The following is a 25,409-nucleotide window of genomic DNA, read 5'->3' on the forward strand; positions in this document are numbered from 1 at the left end:
TTTCTTGAAGTAGAAAGGTTTTTATAAGTTATCGAGTTAAAAAACTAGCAATGCTTGCCAGAATTTCGAAACTTCGTTTTTGATCAAATCGTTCTATCGCGGCGGTCGATCTTTTTTACATTCGTGATGGAAATGTGTCATCTTTGTCTGAGAGAGATAATAAAAACAAACTGGAGGGGGTGTCCTTGAAAAAGAAAAATGATTCAAAACCAAGCTTTCGTGTATTAAATTAAAAAGATATGAGTATGTTATATTATAATGTCACCGACACCAAAATATGCTCCAAATGACAGCTCGGTCCGTTGAGTGGGATTGGTTCGATATTTAGTTGAAACTTTGATCGATTGATTCTTGCTGTCGAAGATAAATAAAAGCTTCTTAAAACATCTATACTGTATACTGCTCTGTGTATATTCATAGAGAATTATATTTTAATCAGTGCCAATCAATACCATATTATTAGTGGTGCATACTAAGGCCACACGTAGGTATGTCTATACATCAGAGTCAGTGTTATTGAATTATCTTATTGTAAAATGTATGTTTAATATGTGTCTGTATCCGCTCGGAACTAATCACAATAAATTCGTCTATGAATAATATTCTGCATTTTGTCTGTAGGAGAATTACACATTTACTTATTCCCTAAAATATATAAAATATTTCAAAATAATGAAATTGAGAAAGAATATTGCTAGGGCTATTTTTCTAAAAATGTTTCGATTTTATAAATATTTTATATACAATATAATTGCAAAACGATACACTAAATAAAAGTAAGATCTTTATAATATACATTCTGAATGAGACTAAATTTGCAATTAATATTTAAAATGATTTACTTAAGCGTTTCACGGGAGAGAAACGTAAATGAGTTTTTTTAGGACGATAAAAAAGGATTTAAGTGATAATGAGATGCGAAAAAATGACGACAAGTCGGGCGGCAAACGTGGGTATGAAATAAGAAAGGCATGAAAGAAATATTGGAATAAAACAGACAAAATAACATGTTTTAAGATGTACTTACTTACTTTGAAAGTAATCTACAGTTTAAGAAAATAATAAACATATTAACAGTTCCTTCTTTTTTATTAAATTTGGTTTTCAATTATTCATCTTAAACTAATATGTTAAAGTATAATACTTAGGCACTGTCGTGATTGGTAATAATACAACCATTGGGCGTTGTGTTAAGTACAAAAAATCTACACCCACAGTAACAGTGACCTAGGCAACCTAGACTAGGTTAGTGTCATAGCGTATGTATAAAAATTGTCTTGTATACGGTAAACATACTCAATCATTTTGACAAATATATCATGAAGAATTACTTGTTTCAATAACAGTGTAGTTTAAATAACATGTTGAAAATAATTTTACTTTATAATTTACTTGACAATATGACGTATACAACCATATTTGTTTTTATAATCTGTATCATGTCTTTCTGTCAAAATTGATTGACGTGTATCAATTAAAAAACATAAAAATTAACGTTCTTATAATCATTGTCAAATTATTTAAATGTAACAATAATAAAATTAAAGATTAACAAAAAAATATATAAACAACCAAAAGGCTTCAAATTTCTCATTTTCTTTTTTGACACTGCCAACGTATAACCTTCACATGTGTACAGAGTAACTTTCGTCCTTATATAGAGAAACTTTAATAACTGGAACGATTGAAACAAATACATTGCATGAATTAATTGCGATAGAATATAGATCATATCGTTCATTATAAATAACAGACACACCAACTATTACATGAATTCAATAAGATAAAGTTATACATTGTTCAAATTAACATTTTGTTTTTAATTAACATTAATATTTATTGTAAATTATTCTCTTTATAAATGAAAGTTCTTCTTCTTACATTTTTCACAAATGCAATTACAGGGACGATGTGTTTTTTTTTTTTGACAGTTTGCATTAAAACATAAGAAAATAAATTCCCACACACACACACATACACACACACTACTAAATACTACCAGACTCACAAAATATTTTTTTTAAATTAAAAATACAATATTTTATATAACCACACACAGACAATGTCTCACGAAAGGTAACATTGTCTTTCTTGTTTTTGCAAGAATGTATTCAGTAATGTTTTTACTTTGTCTTTAAAAATATCTTATTCTTTGGAATAAATTCTTCGTATATCTGATGTAACATATAGATGATCCAATCGAAATATAATAGACGTGAAAATAGTGACAGAAAAATCTGCTTGAACAATACCGTCAGATCAAAGCGAACAAATTATATTTAAAAATATATGCAGAGCGTTTAGTCATTTATTAAGTACAATTTATGTGCATAAGTACCATTATTGCCCGTAGCGGATGCAGGATTATCGTTTGGCTTGACCCCGCTGAGGGTAGCACACAACAATTTATTTTGCTTTATGTAATATATTTCAATGCTTGCGAAAAATTTTAATAAATGTCCAGTTTACTTTAAGATTTGTCATGAAACACGAAATAATTGTCGCTATAAATAAATATTTAATACGAAACATTGATTAAAATGTAATAACACTGTACGTATTTGACCTTTAGTACATAGCCATAGGTGTTGCAGAATCAGATTTAGGTATATTTATATACAAATAACTAGACAAAAAAAATCCATCACTAGCTTCACGCCCATAACGTAACACGTCTAGAAAACCTATTTGATAAGTTCTTAAACGAGGTATTTTGGTATTTACTTAGGAATAACATTTATTAATAACTCATTAACTTAAAATCTTTAATTATACTAATTACAACTAACTGATAATTTATCATACTAAAAAATTCAATACATACTTTAATGAATGTTCAGAAATAATAACATATTTAATTAGTTGCGCATTAATAAATACCTAATATATATATAATTTGATATAGGTAGATAGACTGACAAATGGACTAATTGATGTTAAGTGGTCACCACCGCTCATGAAGTTTGATTCTGTATAAACTATCGCTTAACATCGCTTTGGTAACTTTTATGGTCTCTATATCTGTAATTACACTCGCCTTTTATTAAAATTAATAAGCATTTCACGCGTACGACTTTCCGAGTTATATAATATATAAATCTAAACATACCTTTGCTCTACTTGTGACAGGATGTGAATGGATTGTATTTAATTGACTAGAAATATGACAATTATATTTAACCAATATGGCGACGTGGCATAATGTTGTCAAATTATTGTCACCTCATTCATCATAATTAATAAAAGCGTTTATGATAACATTCAGAGTGATATATGTATAATTGTATATGTGTTAATAGTGAAATTGGTTCCGTATGTCTAAACTAATAAGGCATTTTTAGGCATGCACGCCCATTGTTTATCTCAGTATAGTTATTTCTCAGTTTAGATCGGAGCTCTTAATTGAATGGTTACAGGTCGACCGAAGTCCTCTTTTTCATCGAACGAGACAAAACTTATCGCTTCAAGTTCGTTAAATTAATGTTGATTTATAAACGTCGATATGCATGTCATTAATATATACACCGGGAGTATTTATCTTAAAATATAACGGTAAAGGATAGAAGTTTCTAGAATTTGAAAAGCAAATAAAGAGGCGACTATTATTAGGCTAGATTATTCCAAGGGGCTATAAACTTAAAAACTGTCAATGTCATTATAGTGTCAAAGTCAAGATTGTACTGCATAGTTTAAAAATATTTATTATCTCTAAAACATTCAATTGAAGCGTGTACCAAAAAAAAAGTTCCTTTTCAAAACAATAACATAAAATACTCTCTTTAAAGAGTAAAATAGCAGCCCCTCAATTCAGTTCCACAGTTAAGAAAAAGCTTAAAGAATTCGCGTCTTAAGCGAAAGGCTAATTCCCGAATTTGCTCCAAGCGCGTTGTTAAATACACAACGTAGAATTTCATTCAAGACAAGTAACCTCACGATGTTTTCCTTCACCGGGGAACAGGAGATGAATACAAACACGAATTAAATGATTTTAATCATTTTGATCACGGTTATAAATCTGTTCTGATTTTCTTCAACATTTAATATGGAATAACAAAAACCTGGCTTCAAACTTTGAAAAGAAACTTCGACCTAACATAATAATAACATTAAATTAATTTATAATTAATTAAATAACGTAAATGCAATTCGAATTAATCCTAATTATAAATACATCACAACAAAACATTTAACTATCAAAACATATCGAACAAGCTATATCACATTTAACTTAAGTAGAATTAAATCATATAACACTAAGTCTTATTGACTCACAACAAGGTTAGTTCATTTCCCCGGTGATTATCAGAATTACGATTCAAAGGGGAAAATTATGTTAATATTCTTTCGTCATAATTTATACATCTATTTTGATCGTATATTGTCGTCTCAATCGAAGTAATTCTTGTGTAAACAAATATTAATTGTGAAAAAGATGTGAACATCAACATTAATTTTTCAATTAAAAAAATTTTTTATAACATTTAATAAATGATTTATTTGAATTATATGATTTATTTGAATTATATGTCTTCATATGCAAAATTATTAGATTTTCCTAACTACAGATTAAGTTATGAAATATAATTTTATGAATTTAAAGAAGTTTAATTTGGCATCAATCAGAAAACCATTAAAATTAGTATTTAGAACATTGTATTCGTGTTATTATTCCATTCTAAGAGGATAGTCACTATCCCAAATTGCTTCTAACTCATTTCATTTATCTCTCCTTGTATTTTCAGCAACACAATATCAATAAATCTTTGACATCTGCCTAGCACTCAAAATAGTTCCACGTGTCCAATTACGATTTTGATTGGAATAAGTGATTTAATAACCGACTTCTTTAAGACAAATATGCAACTTGAAAAATACAGCAACAAGCTTCTTCAATCAAGTAGCTGATCGTCTTATCCAATTTTTATTTCCACAAGTCCCTTAAATGTTTAGGTCATTGAATTCACCTCACATGCACCCACATGATTCTACCACCATATTTGGTAGAGTCTTCTGCGTCACCGTGTTATTTGAGTCCATGTAGAGTAATTGCAGTGAACTAAATGTTGTCGGAGCGCAGCATGGCTTGAACTCCGCTTTTCTTTCATTTGATACAGAATAGAAATATTTCTGTGAACGAAAAGAATGAAAATTTCAATCAATACATTTAATTCCATCAAAATATCGATACAATACATTATCACGGTAAAATTACTTTTTAAATTGTTTAGAGTATTACGAATTTGATTGTTTTTAAATATTCTATAAATTATTGTAATCAATACGAGTTGTACAGGTAGTTGTGTGATAGGATAAGATCAATATGATATGAAATCATGGTTATTTACAAAAACTGCTTAAAATATAAAAGTTAGTATTTATATTTGATTATCAATTAAATAGGACCTTATTCTTCTTCAATAAATTGGCTATATGATGGTTAGTTCCTCATCACAAATATCTTTGTTTTAGCAACCATTTAATACACAATTTATAAATAGTTTACTTACTCTGATAATATTGTGGTGATAGCTATCTGCCTGCGATACAGCTGAAATTGGGGCACAAGTCCCTTTACAAAAGTACGCGTGGTAGCCCGCCGGTCTGATGATCCAGTCATCCCAGCCAAGTTCCTTAAAGCTGACGTAAAGAGGTTCCCTACAACATTCACTGGTGGTAGCTCCACACTCCAGTGTCCTGCCACGACGACGTTTGCCGGCATACTTGGTATATAGGACCAGGAATGGGCGGCGTTTTTCGTGGAAGGAGAGAGGAGCTCGGCGCAGCTAAAACAAACAGTAATTATGATAAATTTAGGTTATAATCTGAGCATCGTGAGTTTGATCAAGATCATCATCAGAAGTTTGGTCTCAGTTGGCAGTCTTTCCAAATCGAAATACAAATCTGTAAATCTCGTAACATAGTCTATCAATTACATTTGACCTTTTGAGATTAAGTGCAGTATTTGCAGTGATTGGCGAGGCATATTAATGTATCATTGACAACTAAACTATTTAACTCTGGACTGTTACTGTAATTTTTTGTTAGATAAACCCTAATATTTTAATGGTCGTCGTGAATTTGGAAACGGTAACTTGTCATCTACAACCGTCGAAGCGACCACCCCTAAATTAACTATGCAGGCCAAAATGTTTCAAAAACATCTATCATCTAGATCTAAGAAAACCGTGCTTATGAAACATAATATTATGTTTCTAATTTTAAATTTATTACTTGATCGCTAACATTCGACTCACCTGACATGTCCTACAAGCCACATGTAACGTATGCAACCTCTCAGTCCCCTCGAGCCAGACCCTCACAGCCCAGGCCAACTCCACTCTCACCCAACCTTCACCAATATCCGTCTCCTTGATTGCAATTGGCTTCGTCTTCTTAAACTGTTGCTGGCTGTCCCAATGCGCTGCTTCAGATATAACGAAGGTTTGATTGTATTCGTCTAGTGGATCACGCTCCTGTGAAAGATATACGCATATATAATAAGATACCGGGAAATGTAACCAATTTACCATTTACTAAATTTAAAAAGTTTATTAAGATTAAATGAATAAATAAATATTATTACTCATTAAAAGAATACTTTTTAGAAAAAACGCCTGGATTTAGGCTTGGGTTCCATCACAGTACAGTAATTATTGTAAAAAACAGCATTGTAAATCTGTTTATTTGAAAAGAGCGACTATGCCAGTTTCTTGGCGTTTCTTCTCGCTGGAAGCTGCTTTCCGAAACGGTGGTATTTAAATATCGACGATTCAAAAACGCTTCATTGTAAAGTTTACTTAAATAATATGTTAGAACACACGTAAACATTGGAATCATACATTTAATTCATGTTTCTAGCAAACCGAGATTGTATAAATGGACTTCTGCTATTCTGGCTCGCTTGGAAGATAGGCTCTTTATAAAAAGTAATTATAAGCTGTTTCCTTATGTAAAAAAGAATACCTTATAGAACCACAGCTCGACGACGGTTACTTCTTCCGGCTCAACGTCCGGCGGTAACTCGAACTGCAGGCAGGTGAACGGATACCGTCCAGACGTGAGGCATTCACCTGAAACAATAACAATTAACTTAATCTTTAAGGATTTTAAATTAATATATTGTGCATAAATCGGCGTGTGTAATTGCAATTGTAAACTAAAAATTGTCAAATTAATTATTAAAAGTAATAATTATCTATGGCATAATCTTAGTATTTATGATGAGAGAAATATAATTATTTTATTGTGGCACTAGTATAGGATCTCTCTGAATCTTAAATACAATAATATAGAGTATTTAATTTATTATAATCGAGACTATAATCTAAGATACAATTTATTGGTTAACTTTCACTTAAGCTAAACTTGTCTATGAGCGACTGACGAACCAGTCGGCCCATTTGACCTAGACTATCGCAGGTTTAAAAATATTGCGTCAAAAAATTTTGCATAGAACTTCAGACGACAACCTCCGTGGTCGAGTAGTGTGTACACCGGTTTTCATGGGTACGCCACTCCGAGGTCCCGGGTTCGATTCCATTCAAAAAAGATCATTAGTTTTCTATGTTGTCTTGGGTCTGGGTGTTTGTGGTACCTTCGTTACTATTTATTTATTTAAATACACTCAAATCATGAAATTTACCTCATCGAACCCAAAGTTCACAACTTCACATTTAAGTGAATCCAATAATTGTAGACTCACTAAGACGCCACCAGACAGGACACATTTGTGTAATTATCGTCGCGGGTAATACAAAGCATTACACTAATTACGATATAACTAAACTGCGACCTCACGTTAATTGGAGCAAGGCATGACCCGGGACTGCTCTGTGATAAATACTATCGTATCTTGTCTTATATTAGCGTTTTCAGATTGAATATACTAAAATTAAGTCTTCATTTGTAATATTGTGAGTAATGGGTAAAAAGTTCATTGAAGCACAAGGAACTTCTGTCATCTTGATCGAGAATCTAATTAAATTCTATGATGTTGCTCCAATGCGCGTCCATAAAGACATACGTATGTGGCAGAATTCCCTTCAAACAAACATTTCCTTACGATGTTTTAATGTTTTTCATGATGTGGGTAAACGGACGGGCAAATGAGCCACCTGGTGTAGTGGTCCCCACCACCCATAGACATTAACCATTCCTTGGATCACCAATGTGCCACCAAGCTTCGGAACTAAGATGCTATGTCCCTTTATGTAGTTACACTAACTCACTCACCCTTTAATCCAGAACATAACAATATTTATGACGAGCATATGGTACCTACCCAAACGGACTTGCATAAAATCCTACGACCAAGTTCTTTACAGTCGAGCACAAGATGAATTATAAACACAAATAAAATATATAAAAAGATGAATATGCTGCGCAAGCCGTACCAGTGTGTTGAAATAAGTCGGAGAGTCACGGTAGCGTGCGCAAAGGGTCCTATTTTTATTGGCTAATAGTGCACTCGATGCTGGTCGGTAACGTAACCGACACCGATATGTTATTCTAGCAAAAAAAGGTGTGACGAAATAATCTCTAAGATTTTTCCTCAAAAAGAAGAAATGGAAGGAGAGTATGCCTAGCCTATGTTGGACTGTTAAATTATATTAGCTGCCTCTCTCGGCTTTACATTCCCATACCTTCACTGGGACTATATACTTTCAGGACAAGGAATCCTTGAAGAACAAACAAAAATAATTCCTTGTTTTATTATAATCCTTCGTTTTAAATCACTCTGTTTATTGATGAAAACGCATTAAAATCCATTGCGTAGTTTAAAAGATCGAAGCATACAAACGGCTGGAAGCGACTTTGTTATATACTGTGTAGATTACATTCTTGGACTTATTTTGCGTGTATCAAAGTTGATTATGAATTACGAGATTTACGCGATCTGTGACTAAACCGTTTTGTTTAATAATAATCATTATCTGTGTAATAAACTTCCTTATTTATCTGTAATGCATAAAAAAAAATTATCAGCCTCAGTTATTGTAAACATCGAGTTCCACGTCGTAAAAGCGTGATAATATGAACCGTAGGTAACAAGACGAGATACAAGTCAGGTTAAATAAAATCATGACTTTATAAAACATTTATGACATTTTTACGCGTAATTTTTTTATAGCATAATGTTGAATCACTTATTGTTTAATCCAAACTTTAAATATACAATAAAATCCACACATATACGAAATATATATGTGTGATTTGGATTTTAGCTGATTTATTTAGATTTTTTATTTACAATAGGTAGTTTGGCAAATGTGCTACCTGATGGTAAGTGGTCACCACTTTCTGTAGACATTGGCGCTGTAAGAAATTTTAACTCACTATATTTCATATCATTACGTAATTGAACTTTTCTTTTACGTGTTATACGTCAGAAAAAGCAAAAGTATTTATAAATAATTTACTTTTTCTTTTGAAATTATTGCAAAATGTTTAATACCTTTCATTAGAACCTACTTATAGCCAAATAATATTTAACAATCAAATTAATTTCATTTAAAAAAATCCTTCATATATTGTAACTTAATTATATTTAATAAATATCAAAGGCAAACTCGTTAAAAGATTATAAATACATACTTATTTACTTAAGACGAGTAATTAAAATAATTATGTATTGATAAGCTGAGAGCGCGTGAACATTGCAACAGCTATTCTATAAAAGCAAGTTTTAAAATCGACGCAGAACCCGATCACAAACGTGACAACGCGGGGTAGCGAACTGCGTTTGTTATAGTTCAAAAATTATTTCTTCCTTTTATTATTTAGGTAGGCGGACGAGCGCATCAGCAACCTGATGTTAAGTGGTCCATAGACAACGACGTTATAAGAAATATTAACTATTCCTTACATTGCCAATGCGCCTTGGGAACTAAGATGGTATGTCCCTTGTGCTTGTAGTTACACTGGCTCATTCACCCTTCAAACCCGAATACAATAATACTGGATACTGCTGTTTAGCGGTAGGATCTCTGATGAGTGGGTGGTACTCAATCAAATCAAACTCAAAGTACGAGAGTTTTTAAATAAAAAGTTCTGTTTAACCGAAGAGGTTTTATTGTTCTTAACCCGCCATTGGTGACGTGAATTTGACTTACATCGTTGGTGACCCCGGTCTCACGCACCGGGATTTTAGACAGCGAGTATTTCGATAATTTACGGTTTAAATTACTTTTCATTGGAAAGGTTATAAAGTTTGATCTTTAATTTGTTAATAAAACCCAAGTATTTCAAAAAATAATATGTTTTATTAGTATTAGACAATATCTTTGGATGCACTAAAATTATGACTTGTTTGAAACAATATTTTTATAAACTACAAAAATATAAAAATCTTAATTAATTAACAATAAAATCAAGTTTAGTCAGTCTTATGACATTGAGGACATAAAATAAAAAAACAAAAATGGCAATACTTCTACCAAAAAAAAAAAAATAAAATAATACTAAAATCACTAATCTTCAACAGCCAAACAACTAGAGCAAGTAGTACCTACTACGTGCTTAAGACATATAATTATTTTACATTTATGACAATTTAACCTTGTTTTTCGGTTTTTTTGCCAACTACATTCAAAGCAACGACCATTCCTCGAAGGACCAGCTACTCCAGGCACATCATCGAGCTTCAAAATTTCTGTCAGTCTTTGTCTCAATAATCGTGGCAAATTCAACTGCGTCTGTCGTTCTTTTATAAGTGGTTCAATTAGACTCATAGCCAAATTTTCAATGAATTGACGACGTAAAAGTTTTGAAGTTGGATTATTAGCTGTATGTATCACTTGACTGTTTATAGTACTGACGTTCAGCATAGCGTAAAAGACCAACATAGGCCAACGTCTCGTTACTCGAGCACAGTTGTAATTTGCACACAGACGATCTACGACATCGACTCCACCCTTTGTCTCATTTTAACTCAAAAGTTTCCGCATCAATTTTATCATCATTGTGCATAGTACTAATCAGAAGGACGTTTTTTCCGGTTTTTGGAAAATAAGAAACCAGAACCATATTGTCACGAAAACCAAACATAGTGGACTTCACTCTTCGACCACGTAATATATTGAACTCCGGGGGAATTTCCGTTTTGTTCTATCTGATTTTTCTAACTATTGTTAGGCCATTCTGAAGTAACGCACTAGCCAAGGGTATACTAGTGTACCAATTATCAGATGTGACATTTCGGCCAGTATTGAAAATTGGTTCGCATAATCTTTGGACAACAACTAGGCCAGAATTATCAAGATGAAATGGACCTTGCGTTGACTGTTTTCCGGGATAGATTTCCATACTAAACGTATAAAACATTTTAGCGTCGCAGAGAGTCTGAATTTTGATACCATAGCGGTTTGTTTTATTTGGAATATACTGGCGAAATGAACATCTTCCAATTTTTCATCTACTGTTACAAAAGCAGACAAAGTATAATTATACTTACAATTTTGGACAAATATTTCTCTGATATGGCAAAGCCTGTCAATTGCTTTTCTTTGCTGCCTCGTTGTACAGTCATCACACCTCAAAACTCGCAGAAGAAATTTAAACCTCTGAGCAGACATAGAATACCGAAATATTTCAACGGCTCCACCATCCGTCCGAAACAACTCTTCAACATTCAGATGATTAGATTTTTTTACTCCGGCTAATAGAATCAAACCCATGAAGCATTGTACCTCTTTGACGTTAGTGGGCCTCGCATTCGTCTCTCGGTTATATTTATGTTTCACTGTGTCAATGTATTGGTTGGTATACTTTACAATAATATCGATTATATTGTTGTCAAAGTAGTGTTTCCAAATTGCGAGAGGTTCTTTCTTACCGGCAATAATCCGCTTCGGTCCTGGTAACTGAGTTATAATATTGACTCTTCTAGTACGGACAGATTGACGTTGGGGCTCCTTACTTCATCCCTTCCTTCCTTACTTCCCAAATAGAACAATGAGTTTTCATTACCTGAATATTCGTGGTCACTCAAATCTTCTTCGCTCTCCGAATTTTGTATTTGATCTGGTTCGAAATTTTCCTGTTTTAAGTCACTTCCAGATTCACTTTCCGATTGTAATCCATCCTCATCAGACATTGCTTCTTGCAAAAGAGCCTTGAGACGACGCTGGTTGCTTTCGTAAGACATGCCGAAACAATGTTCACAATTTGAACGAAAAACACGTAAAATGTCGATCAAATCTGAAAAATCGCCTACTAATAATAGTATTATATGATTTAACTGTAAATTATAACAACATCCTATCAAATCAAAATAATAATCTTATCAAAATAAGTAAAATATAAAAAATAACAATAACCATTTGACTTACCTAGTTGGTGACGCCGGTCTCACGCACCGGGTTGGCGGCAAAACCGCGTCGCTGTCGCGGGGTAGACTGGCGGTACGGGGCGCTGTATTAGGCAGCTACTCAAAACCACAGTGTAACTCCGTGCACGGTGATAAAAATATATTGTTTTTTTTTTTCAACCACCCGGTCTCACAGACATATAGGTCACCAATGGCGGGTTAAGCTTTGGATAAATCTAAAGAAATATTGATCTTATTAGTAAATCAAATCATTTCACGTACTACCTAATGTATTGTTATCATGAGGACTAAAACGAATTAATTTTTCCGTATGTAATAGATTGCTGAAGTGAAATAATTAAGCGGAATTTATATTAGTTTTCTATTAATAGATTACTTATATATATGATCTTTTCGTATGGATTTATGAATGAATATAACCGAAAACAGAGGTTTTTTCTATTCCTGCGTGATTGCTTCGTTGAAGCATACTTAAACAGCAATTTTACTAATGAATGTTTTGGGTGTTACAGCTTGAAAATTCTCATTGAATGAAGTTTGGATATTATTAGGAAGCCTTTGGTCCTGCATCTGTACCATCTGGCTATAATTCAAGCATGTCGATCTTTTATACTTGGAAGAGTTATTACAATAAAACGGCCAAGTTCCTAAATATACAGGGTTATTGGTAATTCGACGTATTCCCGTTAGGAGGTGATAGGGGTGATTATTTGCGATAATTTTAACCCCCATATGCATAATGCAAAAGTTAACCATTTTTGAGTTATAACGTTTTTTAGATTTTTTCATAATAAGTCAAAAATGCAACTTCAAAAATTTATTTAAAAAAAAGTATCAATGAATATCTATTTTTTTCTTCTGATTTATGAAAACGAACTATAATATATACTATTGCGGGATGAATATAAGAAACCATTAGATATAAATTATCTAGACGGGTCGACCTTTTTTCCTCACAAAAAAAATAATTAGACGTGAGGTCGTATTTTATGTATGAACGCTGACATGTAGAACTTGCGTGATTTTGTCTTGGATTAATCCAAAAAGATTCGACATTAAGGATTCTCTATCATCATTTGCGCATAATTAAATACGAACTTTTAATTTTTAATTATTTAAAATTATACAAGATAATATACCAAAACTGCAATTACGAAAATTCGACCTGGAAATACTTTGGCTAACTAATATCCACAACCGAAGAATACATATAATTTCATGAACTTTCCAAAATGAAGATATTTTAAGAAAAATAAATTCTATAATCAATTTAAAGTAACATTCCAAAGATAAATATTGTTTGATAAGACGAGCGTATCCGGTAAATTATTACTTGTAGTTCATCGTGCCGGGGCAAGAATTAATTTTTTTAATTAGCCTATTTTACGATAAAGTTCCGTCTTACAAAATAACCGGATCTAGTCACGTTTAATGAAAACTCGGTACAATTATCGGGCAACTGAATGCGCTTGAATTTATTATTTTAAGAATATGTAGAGTCTGAAATATAATAATTTTAAATATAGACACAATCTAGACAAATCATAAAAAATATAGCTAATTTATTAAGATTACAACAAACCGTAGAACGAAAATAGTAGAAATTTTAACAGCGAATCTCATGTATATTTGAATTAAAAATGAAATTTATAAATGAATTCAGTTTATTTACTTATTTATCGTGATACGAACTTATTGTTTTCACATGTAAAGAATTTTAAATTAATGTTACAGGAAATAGATCTCTGGCGACTTCTTCAACTGTAGTAAGCATTGAAGGTTCCACAAGTATCAATTCTTGTTCCACTTCTTTATATTGTTCATACAAATGAATATTATCGGATGCAAAGAACCGTATCTGGTACAATTTATTTAGCAGGATAATATATAGCTGACTATGATGTATGATGCCCTATGACTATTCTGAAAGTTCACTCTAAATATTTACGAAGTTGGATTAGTAGTTCCGGAGTTTACAAGCTATATCTAAATTTCCAAACTTTACTCTTTATTTTACAGAAGAACGATAAATTACGGTTAAAATACATATGATTTTACCCTGTGATAAGCTATGCATTGGATATCGGGCCTAGTAAATTAAAATTCAGTCGCGTCATGCCTACACTAAAACAAGAGAATATCATTAAAACCAGGGTAAGCTCTTTTGGCAATACTTTGACTGGGGTCATGTTACTTTTTCAAATATGAGATATGACAGACAGGAGTTCTCTGTATATATTGTATATAATTACTAATTCAATTTTTAATTTGGCAACACAAATTTATTTGAAATTCTTTCTCACTCGATACTTGAAGAAAGAAAAAGAAAGAAATATTTTTTATTTCTGTTAAAATATTCAAGTAGATTGTCGCAAAATAAAATGTATAAAAAAATTTATAAAACTTTTGCTGTAAAGGTATCGTGTAGTGATCACGTGAGTACGAATACGATGGTGTTATAGTAAAAAAAGTAAAGAAATATTGATATCCCACAGCTGGGTTACGGATTTATGTCTTTTTGTGAAGCAAGTTTTCATCTTATTCACGTGGTTAAATGTCATCGTGTGTTCCCACACTGAATTTTATGAATTATAAAAACAAAAAATAAAAACAAATTAATTAAAAATCATGAATGATATCCAAATATATATTGTAGGAATACACTCAATGAAAATATATATATTGATATAAATAATACGATACGAAAATAATATTATGAATACTATCAATACCAATTTTTAAGAAATCAGAGTCAAAAAACACATCGAGATGTTTACAAAATATTAAAATATGCGTAATAAAAGAAAACATTTTATATACAAAATCGCATGTACAGTATATAGGTCACGTAGCGTGCCTCTGGTGAGGTTATCTAATTAATAAAAGATAAATAAACTTAATTTCGTTGACTCGTAAACCTACCGTCATTGCGCCCCCACGTGTTACGATCACATTTTATCAGCGTTTTTTTTTTAATATCTAAATATTTACACAGCGCCATTGTCATATGATTTTATTATCTTTTAATTAGTTTCAACTGTAACATCGTGAGCTAGATATAGTTGAGTTTTAGCCGTAAGTGCGTGATATTTTCTTGGATATAATGCCTCTCATCATGAAAATGTTCTTGAGCGTTTTTGCGAAATTTTTTCATGAGCGGCCTTAACTTTAGATTCAATTTATTTTAATCCAGAAAGAGCCATTTTTGTATGTTATTACACTGGCTGACTCGCCCTCATAACCGGTAACGGAATAAAGTATGTTGAAGGTAGAATAAAATCCAGAAGGGTTTACAAGAAACTAGAATTTGTAATTTGTTCTACGTACTTAAAATTAAACAAACTTCTTGGTAATCAAAAACATTTTAACATGATGATTCATTACTGATGTCGTCTTGCAGTTAAAATTTTTAGTGAACAAGATCTGTCTGTCCGTCTATCTTTATGTTGCTCTATTATGCTCGCACAAGCTTGAACCCCTAGAAAAGATTTAGGTCTTTTTACACTTGACGACAACTCCATATTTAACCGACAAGAAACTTGATCAAGAAGCACTCATTTTGGCCAAAACAATTAAAATAACATGGTCAATTCGGTCGAATATTAACAATTAACTTTTAGACAATTAATGTTTACACATATCTATTGGTTTCCGATTGGAAACATCGCTGTGTTTTGAGCACAGATGCCCGTGTGGAAAGGAGGTGAACATACATGGTCTCTCTTGAGTTCAGGTAGGCTTTTCCGCCACGGTATCTCCACTCCTCACCCCAGACAAGCACCACTGAATTTCCATGTGCTTAATTTGTGTTTATAATTCATCTCGTGCTCGGCGGTGAAGGAAAACATCGTGAGGAAACCTGCATGTGTCTAATTTCAACTAAATTCTGCCACATGTGTATTCCACCAACCCGCATTGGAGCACCGTGGTGGAATATGCTCCAAACCTTCTCCTCAAAGGGAGAGGAGGCCTTAGCCTAGCAGTGAGAAATTTACAGGCTGCTAATGTAATCTCCACTCTTAATTAAACAATAAAAAGGCCCTTGCCGCCATCGTGGAATCAGTCGTGATTATGGTAAGAAACCTGATGGATTGCTTTGGTAAAGTTGTAATGAAATGCCATAGTCCCCTGGGAACGAGGACGGGTCCTAGTGTGGGACGCGACACGCGTTGACCCGCTGGCCCCGACTCCTATCAGAGAAACAATGTTAAGAGCCGGCGCCACTGCGTGGAAAACTGAAGCGAACAAACGATCCAAATATTATGTTGTCTTATTCCGAATTATGTTTGTGTCCCATTTGCTGTTAAAAGACTTGGACCTTAGAGTGGTAGTACAAAAAGCATTAAAAGTATAACATCTCGTCTTATTGCCTCCACCGGTGACAGGAGGGCTGGTTCGTTTTTTGCCCAGAGGATCGAAATTGCGATTTAACACAGAAATGCTTCTAACATTCTTAGCCCCATTCCACGCGGTCAAGATTTATATAATAATTATTTTTTAATTCATGTCTGTATACATTTAAGGACTTAATGTTAAAAATTCTTATGCAAATAAAGAAATGATTTTAATAAATAATTTAATATTTAAGAATTATTATTTATTTATTTTAATAAAGACTGAATATTTACAGGTTTTTTAACAATTATGTTTATTGTAATAAACTCTTATATAACGCAGTAACATAAATAAAACGGTATAACACGTTCAAAACGCCATTTTTTCGAAAATCCGTAGTGAATCATGGTCATATATAATCACGCTCTCGACCAATGATATCGCGTCAATTTGCTGTCAAATGTTGTTTATTTGATTTTTTTCCTGTTCTGGTTGGAATAGAGTATACGTTGGGTAAGTTTAGGAAGTCACTTAAAAAAGTTTATAGTTGCTTAGGCTGACTTTGTTAAGTATTTTTTTTACGTTTCTTACTTGCGTGCCTCTTTTAGTTTCCGTTTCGTAATAAATATATATATATATATTATATTATGATTGTCATTGCTAATTAAATTAATGAAGTCTATATATAACAACACGCGACACTATTTAATAATTATCTTAATAATTTATACACGTTTGAGTTTCGTAATAATGTCATGGATTAACCTCGTTGACCTTTTTGGTACTGCTCCGCGTTTTAATTTTCTAGTTTGATGTTATACAAGGGCGAGAATATAGACCGCATCGGCCCGAATCAAAGGCTGAAAAATTTAGGTGTAGAGAAAATCTGATTAGTCAATAATGTTTAATTCTTATAGGGATCAGAGGGCGGTGACCTTGTATTGTTTCATAGTCCTAGAACACCCAACTAATGAAATCAAATTGCCTATATATGAATAGAATATAATATATTTTTTATTAAACACGCCACGATATAGAGAATAAAAAAAACAATAATATTAAAATGATACACACAAAAATAAAAGCTATGACAGTCTTAGGGTCGATTTTGAGCATTGGGTTACAGTACTGCTTCACTGACGACCAGTCGCATGTAATATGTAAGTACCGATTTAGCACTCGCCTGCAGTGGACTCAGTTGTTTTAACAACAGTTTGTTTTTATTACAGGTTCTTTACTTTAACGCTCAGGTCCTTACGCTTCCCTTATGTCATAGTCGAATCTGAACTGTTACAAAACAGACGAATAGTGTGGGACCTCCTTAATTTATACATTTTTATCAATTATAATTATTAACACTTTAAATAATACTAAGAAAGATTCGATCAGTGAAACATTTAAAATTATGGTTGTATAAAGAATAATTAACGTAAACCAATATTTAAATGTTAAGTTAAATATATAAAAGCATAGTTTCGCTAGTGAAATACATATATTTTTTTATCATTCCTATAATCATTGTAAAGAATTAGATATATTCAATTCAAAATGTAGTGAATTTAAAATTAATTTACGTAATATAATTAAACTGTAACTGTTTTATATTATTTTATACTTTCTGTTTTTGGTTTTATTTTTAATCTAAGTTGTCATTTGTTGGTAATAATTTTAAGTCGAAACTTGATTGATTTATAGTTTTGTTATATATTTTTTTAACTATTAAATGTAATTACAATTATTTGTTTCCCAAATAACATAAAATATAGCAACGAAAAACATAGTATTCGCGCTATGCACACACCAACAGTAGAAGGCTCGGCGGCGGAGGGTATAAAAGAGCCTTGCCGTTTGCCGTTACCGAGTTAAAAACGCATAAAACAAAAACATACATATATATGGTAGATAAATATATAGTATATTATTTACTATTGTAATTATTACATCATGATCAAATGTCAAATTAATTTTAACAATGCAAGTAAAACGTGAAGAATCTGCTGATGGAACCGAACGGCACGTGAAAAGTCCAAGGTTCAATCCGAAATCAGGTGAATAGGTTAATGTTGTCGTTATACGAAATTATTGCATCATTTTATAATTGTCTAATTAGTGATTACAGCGGAACGCGTGCGTCTTAACCGATGATTTCGGGTTCAAACCCAGGCAAGCACCACTGAATTTTCATGTGCTTAATTTGTGTTTATAATTCATCTCATGCTCGGCGGTGAAGGAATACAAGTGACGAAACCTGCATGTGTTTATTTCAATGAAATTCTGCCACATGTGTATTCCACCAACCCGCATTGGAGCCGCGTGGTGGAATATGCTCCAAACCTTCTCCGCAGAGGGAGAGGAGGCCTTTAGCCCAGCAGTGGGAAATTTACAGGCTGCTAATGTAAATGTTATGAAGTAGATAGGGGGACGCTCAAATGAGTCACCTGATGGTGTATGACAGATAACACGCTGTAAGAAATACCTAACATCACCAATGCGCCAAATGGGACCTTGGGAACTGATATATCCCTTGTGCCTGTTTTGGTTTTTGTAAGTTACTGGCTCACTCGTTCTTCAAATCGGAATACAGCAAAGCTAAGTGCTCGGTGGCAGAATATCTGATGAGTGGGGATTTTTTTTTTATGTTATAGGAGGCAAACGAGCAGGAGGCTCATCTGATGGAAAGTGACTACCACCGCCCATGGACATCTGCAACACCAGGGAGGTTGCAGGGGCGTTGTCGGCCTTTTAGGAAGGAGTACGCTCTTTTTTTGAAGGTTTCCAAGTCGAACCTAACCAGACGGACTTCCACAAAACCCTAACACCAAGCTAAACTTAGTTATCCCTGAGCATATACTTTTTAACTTGAAACTTCTTAACATAACTTTAATGTTTTAGTTAACTGTATATAAAAACCTAAGTACACGAAAAAAATTATCATAAATTCTCATAGCCGGGGATTTTTTATTAATTTATTTAAATGATCAAATAAACTTAGGTGGCGTTTCAAAGCTACTATTACTGCACTGTACTCATCTGAAACTTATTAATAATTGAACAAAGTTGTCCACTTAATAACATATTGTTTATATGTTTGGCAGTAACAGCCCGCGCACAAACATATAACGAACAATCGCTAAAAGTATGTAATACCACAAAGCGTGTCTTTGATAAGTAATACTATCTTAATGAGTGACTCGCGGACGTCTCACAAACTGTTGATCTTAGGGTTAATGCTGCAGCCACATTACCGCGATAATGTGAAAATATGCATGGTTTCGATACGTCTTCAACAATCAATTAGCCAAATCGCGGCTGTCGATAAATTGCCGTACATCATCATCTCAATTTTATTTGGGGTCGTCGCAGCGTCTTCTTCTTCCATACTTCTCTGTCTGAAGTCATCTCACAAGTAACATTATTTCCAGCCATATCGTCTTTCACACAATCCGTCCATTGTTTCGTTGGTGCATAAATTGCTGTGCATCGAAAGATTTAATTTGGACAAAATACGTGTGGTTGTCTACACATGGGCGGTTTAAACCTCGTCTCCGCGACAATGTGACCGTAGCATAATAATACGCACATTTCTTTAGTATTAGTCAGTATGTTTTATATATCGTAATGACTATCATAGCACGCCGGGGATTGACACACCGCTATTGCATGCTTTGCACTGAGCTATTGTGAATACAAAGTACTTAGTTATATACACGATCGTATATGAATTGAACCGTCCTTTAAAAGTGCTTGTAAAAGACAATAAATAAAATATATAGTAAATATTGGACAACATCACACGTTACTCTGATCCCAATGTAAGTAGCTAAAGCACTTGTGTTATGGAAAGTCAGAAGTAACGACGGTACCACGAACACCCAGACCCGAGACAACATAGAAAACTAATGAACTTTTTCTACATCAATTCGGCCGCGAATCGACCTCAGAGTCGCGTAACCATGAAAACCGGTGTACATACTACTCAACCACGGAGGTCGTCATTATATTTATATATTTTGATTATGAAAGAATTCACATTAGGTGATAAGATCCTTAATATCTTAATCCAAGACTGAGGGTTTATAATCTAAATTCGGTATATTAATCAAAAAAAGCCGCCGAGATGGCCCAGTGGTTAGAACGCGTGCGTCTTAACCGATGATTTCGGGTTCAAATCCAGGCAAGCACCATTGAATTTTCATGTGCTTAATTTGTGTTTATAATTCATCTCGTGCTCGGCGGTGAAGGAATACATCGTGAGGAAACCTGCATGTGTCTATTTCAATGAAATTCTGCCACATGTGTATTCCACCAACCCGCATTGGAGCCGCGTGGTTGAATATACTCCAAACCTTCTCCTCAGAGGGAGAGGAGGCCTTAGCCCAGCAGTGGGAAATTTACAAGCTGTTAATGTAATCAAAAAAAAAATTTAATTTTGTTATTTAACATTTTTGAACGTTTTGTGGGATATTGCAAAAGCGTATACATATTACAAAGATTAAAAGAAAAAAGTATCTTGTGTCGTTTCTGCAAAAAATCTTCTACATTTTCATGTAATCAAAATATCAAATATATTATTGAGAATCCAAGTGAATGAGCAAGCCGCAAGCCGTATCCACAACATTTTCTTAACCGCGAACGCTACTAGCTTAGTCTCCTCGCCATTCATATGAGGGAACCATTCCAGCTCTCCATCGATGCTGATGCTGAGCATTTTTATAGTGTCAATAAAACTATAATTACCAAAATCTTTAAAACTGTTGATAACGAATTCATCGAATGTACAAATAAACACATATTTCTAATTATTTACTAAATTCCGGTCACAATTAGTGATTACTGAACTTGAAGTTATCTCATATCGTTATTATTTACTTGTAACTGTATATAAATATACTGAGAATTATGCTTAAACAACAAATTACAATATTTACATTTGACAAAATGATTAAGTAATTTATACAGATTGCAAATTTACAATGTACAAATACAGCTTATGACCCAGTGGCGTGGCTATATCGTTGCAACTAATGCGGTCGCTTGGGGCCCCAACAAGACGCAACCGATTATTTTATTTCAAAACTTTTTCCGTAGACATTTACATTTTTTATCTGCCCGATAAGGCTGGTTATGAATCTGTAATGACCACGTGATATGGTGACCTGATTTTAGTAGCATTTTCCTGTTATTATCCGAGAGAAATTACTAAACTTTCCCATTAACAATGCGACGTATTAATCTCAGAAGGCTTCCATATCCTGCTCGACATTGAAGAAAGTATCGAAAGACTATGGCACAGGTCTATTCACCAACCCGCATTGGAGCAATGGGACACAAATGTTTTATTTAAAATGTTATCATTTATAAGCTCCAAGTGCTTTGACTTTGACATAAGGAAAAATATTTGCACCGCTTGCTCACTGCAGTATTTTCCACTTCAGATTTCCTTTCCCTCAGAACAAGCGTTAAAACAATTAAAGAACAATAACGAGGGTTCTAGAGGATCGGTACTGGAATGTAAATGATAACAAGAGCCATTTTAGTTTCAGCTATTAAGTGAATCCTCAAGCCCAGTTCGGACATGTTGCACATGAGAATTGTGTAGTCCAAAGGACGTATTCATCGTATCAAACTGTGTCTAAGATCTATCACCGTTACGAAATAAATACTGGTTATCAAAAATAATACCATCGTTTGAATTTTTTAAAACAATAATAAATATCAAAGAGTATATAGTTCATATTTAAAATGACTTAAATGTTTGGTGTACCTAAATGATGCAAATCAGATTATGATTTAATCATGTTAAAAGTATGTAAAGAAAGTTTGGAAAGCTGAATCTTCGGTTATATTAGGCGGATTTGTTAGTTGTTGTTGTTGTTGTTTTTGCCATATAATATTTCATAATGCTAACAAATATTACAATGCAATACAACAATATGTATTTTTAGTATAACTGCCTCAAAATTTTATGTTCCTATAATTATGGCCAACTTAAGCCCCCCTCTCTTCCCGATATAATTGTAAGCTATGAATGCAGACTGCGTAGGATTGGAAATAATCTTAAATTAATACTAATGTTTCGTGTTCTTTGAAGTTTTATATTTCTAGGCGATATCGTTTTGACATAACAGTAAAAAAGACAATTAATCTTACCTTCTACTGGAAATATAATCTTCTGTTCCGTCCGTCCATAATAGTCGTCGAACTCCGGTGGTTTGTCGGACCCCTGGCTCAGCGTCTGCCCCTGCGCCACGGGCATCGGTAAGCTGTTCACCGGCACAGCCACCGTCGGCTTCCTGCTCAGCCTCAACTTCTTCAATATCTGCTGCTTAACAAACTCTATCCTAGCCTCCGTCAGCTCAGTGACACTAAGCTCACCGTTCGCACAGTTCGCGCACGCCCCCATCTCGCCTAAACTAGAATAGTTTAAACTGACTAGAATAAAAGACACGATCACTCGCGTATTCATCGCGGCAGATTCCTTCTACGTAAGCAGTTAAAGTACGGTAGAAGATCGAGACACATGCGTGCAGCGACGGCCGGCGCGCGACTGGCGCCCGCGTTGCCTTCCCTCGCTAATATAATGCTCTCACACAAGGGGTGTTCCGTGAGAACGGACGAAAGATATCGTTCAAGCCCAGTATCGGAGGTCACTGTTTGTCGTTCTTGGACAATGGACCCGCGTGATACGAGATCGTAAATCAAATTGTACTAGACGCTGAATGTATTTGTTTTCGAACGTTTTGTGGATGTTTTGGTTTTATATTTGTATCAGGCATTCCTGAATTAAAGAATGTATGTGTTTTGTTAGAATAGAAAAAACATTGGACTTTTTCTCCATCATGTTCTCCAATTTGTATGTCTAAATTACTCGTCTCAATAAAAAGAAAATATTAGAAAGACCTCCTTGTTTATAGATATTTAGAACGGAATAGCTTTTTTTTAAATTCCATTTTATTGAGGATGTGATCGATAATTTAACGACCCAATTCCTGGCTATTTGCCTCGAGAAATTCGCCAGTTCGTTGAACCGGAGATAACTATTTATTTTTACCGCTTATAAACGACAGGGATCAACATACCACAAACAACTAACCCTATTATCTTTAGTACCTAATTATTTACATTATTTTTATAATTCGATTCTTAACGAACATTTTTTTTGTTACAGACATTAACCTCACACACGCTTGGTTCATGATCAGGTTTTAGTCTTTTTAGTTTTCACCCGTGAGTATATATTGCGTCATATTTAATGGAATTGTCGTCGAAGCTCGCCCATTTTTTCACAAAACCTCTATGAAACTGCCTCTATATTTCGAGTGATTGTTGCATATATTTTTAAAAACATATATCTATATGTCCCAAATCCTACAATCCTCCTTTCGCATAAAGTGTAAAGTGCTTATATGAATTTAAAAAAATATTAACTACAAATACATTATATAAAAACAATTCAAACTTAAAAATCATTGGCGCATTTACAAGCACTGGTTTTTTTATTGTAATAATGCGAAAGTAACGTCCAGCTGAGCCTAATTTTCCCTATCTTTCGGATAAATGTTATTATCTTATATTTTTATTAGCAACGAATTATGGTCGTAATTTTTCAAAGGGGCGACTTCTAGGTACTGTTGATGGTGTCTATATGATAAAAATATAAATATTAGTAGCACCTTGTAAAGCGTTATTATTGCTGGTAGGGCTTTGTGCAAGCCTGTGAGTAATTATTCTCCACTCTTTCGCTCAGAACAAGTGTCTTCGAAGTACCGTAACGAATGGTTATCTATTATTACATATAATAAAATTGGGGTGTCTGTTTGTTATATTAAAATAAAACACTTTTTACTAAATGCATATATATGTATACACAGTACGTATACAAAAGTAACATTGTTTTATAATTTTTGTCTGTCTGTTTGTTCCGGCTAATGTTCAACAACGTTAACGGAACGGGTGGACCGATTTTGACGGGACTTTTCACTGGCAGAAAGTTGATATAATAAGGAGTAACTTAGGCTACAATGATCACTTTTTTTTTTTTAATTCAAACGCGCACGAATTCGTTGGGACAGAGTACACTATACACATATTACAAGACAGTCCATTTACCTCTGTAAAGGCAAAAAAGAAGTATAAGATTAAATCTGCACTTTATAAAGCTTACTTTCCTTATGAGAGGAAGGTTTTATATCCACACGTGACAGTTTTTTATTTCGTTTACCTTGCGATGTTTTTCTTCAACTCCGAGCACGTGGTGAATTATTAACACAAATTAAGCATATGAAAATTCAGTGGTGCTTGCCTGGGCTAAAACTCGTAATCTTCGGTTAAAGTTCACGTGCTTCGACCTCTAGACCATCTCGACTATGTTTTTTTTTGTTTATTTGCTTTTATTAATAATTAAATTTTTCTGTATGTCATGTTCAGTTTAGTCTAAATCAATGAACACGGACGCCAAGATATGAGAATCAATCAAATTCCCTTTTTTTACTTGGTGGCATACCAGTAGATATAGATATTCTGCGGGGAGGCGAGACCATTCTTCGTCCTCCTGAATCGTGCTCCGCCAGCCACGAGCGGAGCAACGCACGGGAGGGGCGGACGTGCTGCGAAAGCGATCCTGCAGCCTCTCCGTTTCCGTGCTGATGTCGGCCATCGCAGGGGTTTTTAGTGAGTACAATCTCACATAACCCGACATCCCCCCAGGAGTCGGGTCTCTATGAAGATTTACCCTGCGTCAATAAAA

At 33.6% G+C, this 25,409-nt stretch overlaps 1 protein-coding gene across 1 annotated transcript; it reads right to left on the bottom strand.

Moving 5' to 3' along the window:
* Positions 1–4,688: 4,688 nt before the first annotated feature.
* LOC113403235 (inhibin beta B chain) lies at positions 4,689–23,344 on the bottom strand. The gene is made up of 5 exons (XM_026643704.2): positions 22,814–23,344; positions 6,964–7,070; positions 6,255–6,473; positions 5,508–5,783; positions 4,689–5,127 (listed from the first exon to the last, which is right to left on the bottom strand). The coding sequence occupies exons 1-5, from the start codon at positions 23,127–23,129 to the stop codon at positions 4,966–4,968; spliced, it is 1,080 nt and encodes a 359-aa protein (XP_026499489.1). The 5' UTR covers positions 23,130–23,344; the 3' UTR covers positions 4,689–4,965.
* Between the last annotated feature and the right edge of the window lie 2,065 nt (positions 23,345–25,409).

This window comes from Vanessa tameamea, chromosome 26 (assembly GCF_037043105.1).
Source record: "Vanessa tameamea isolate UH-Manoa-2023 chromosome 26, ilVanTame1 primary haplotype, whole genome shotgun sequence".
Taxonomy (NCBI): domain Eukaryota; kingdom Metazoa; phylum Arthropoda; class Insecta; order Lepidoptera; family Nymphalidae; genus Vanessa; species Vanessa tameamea.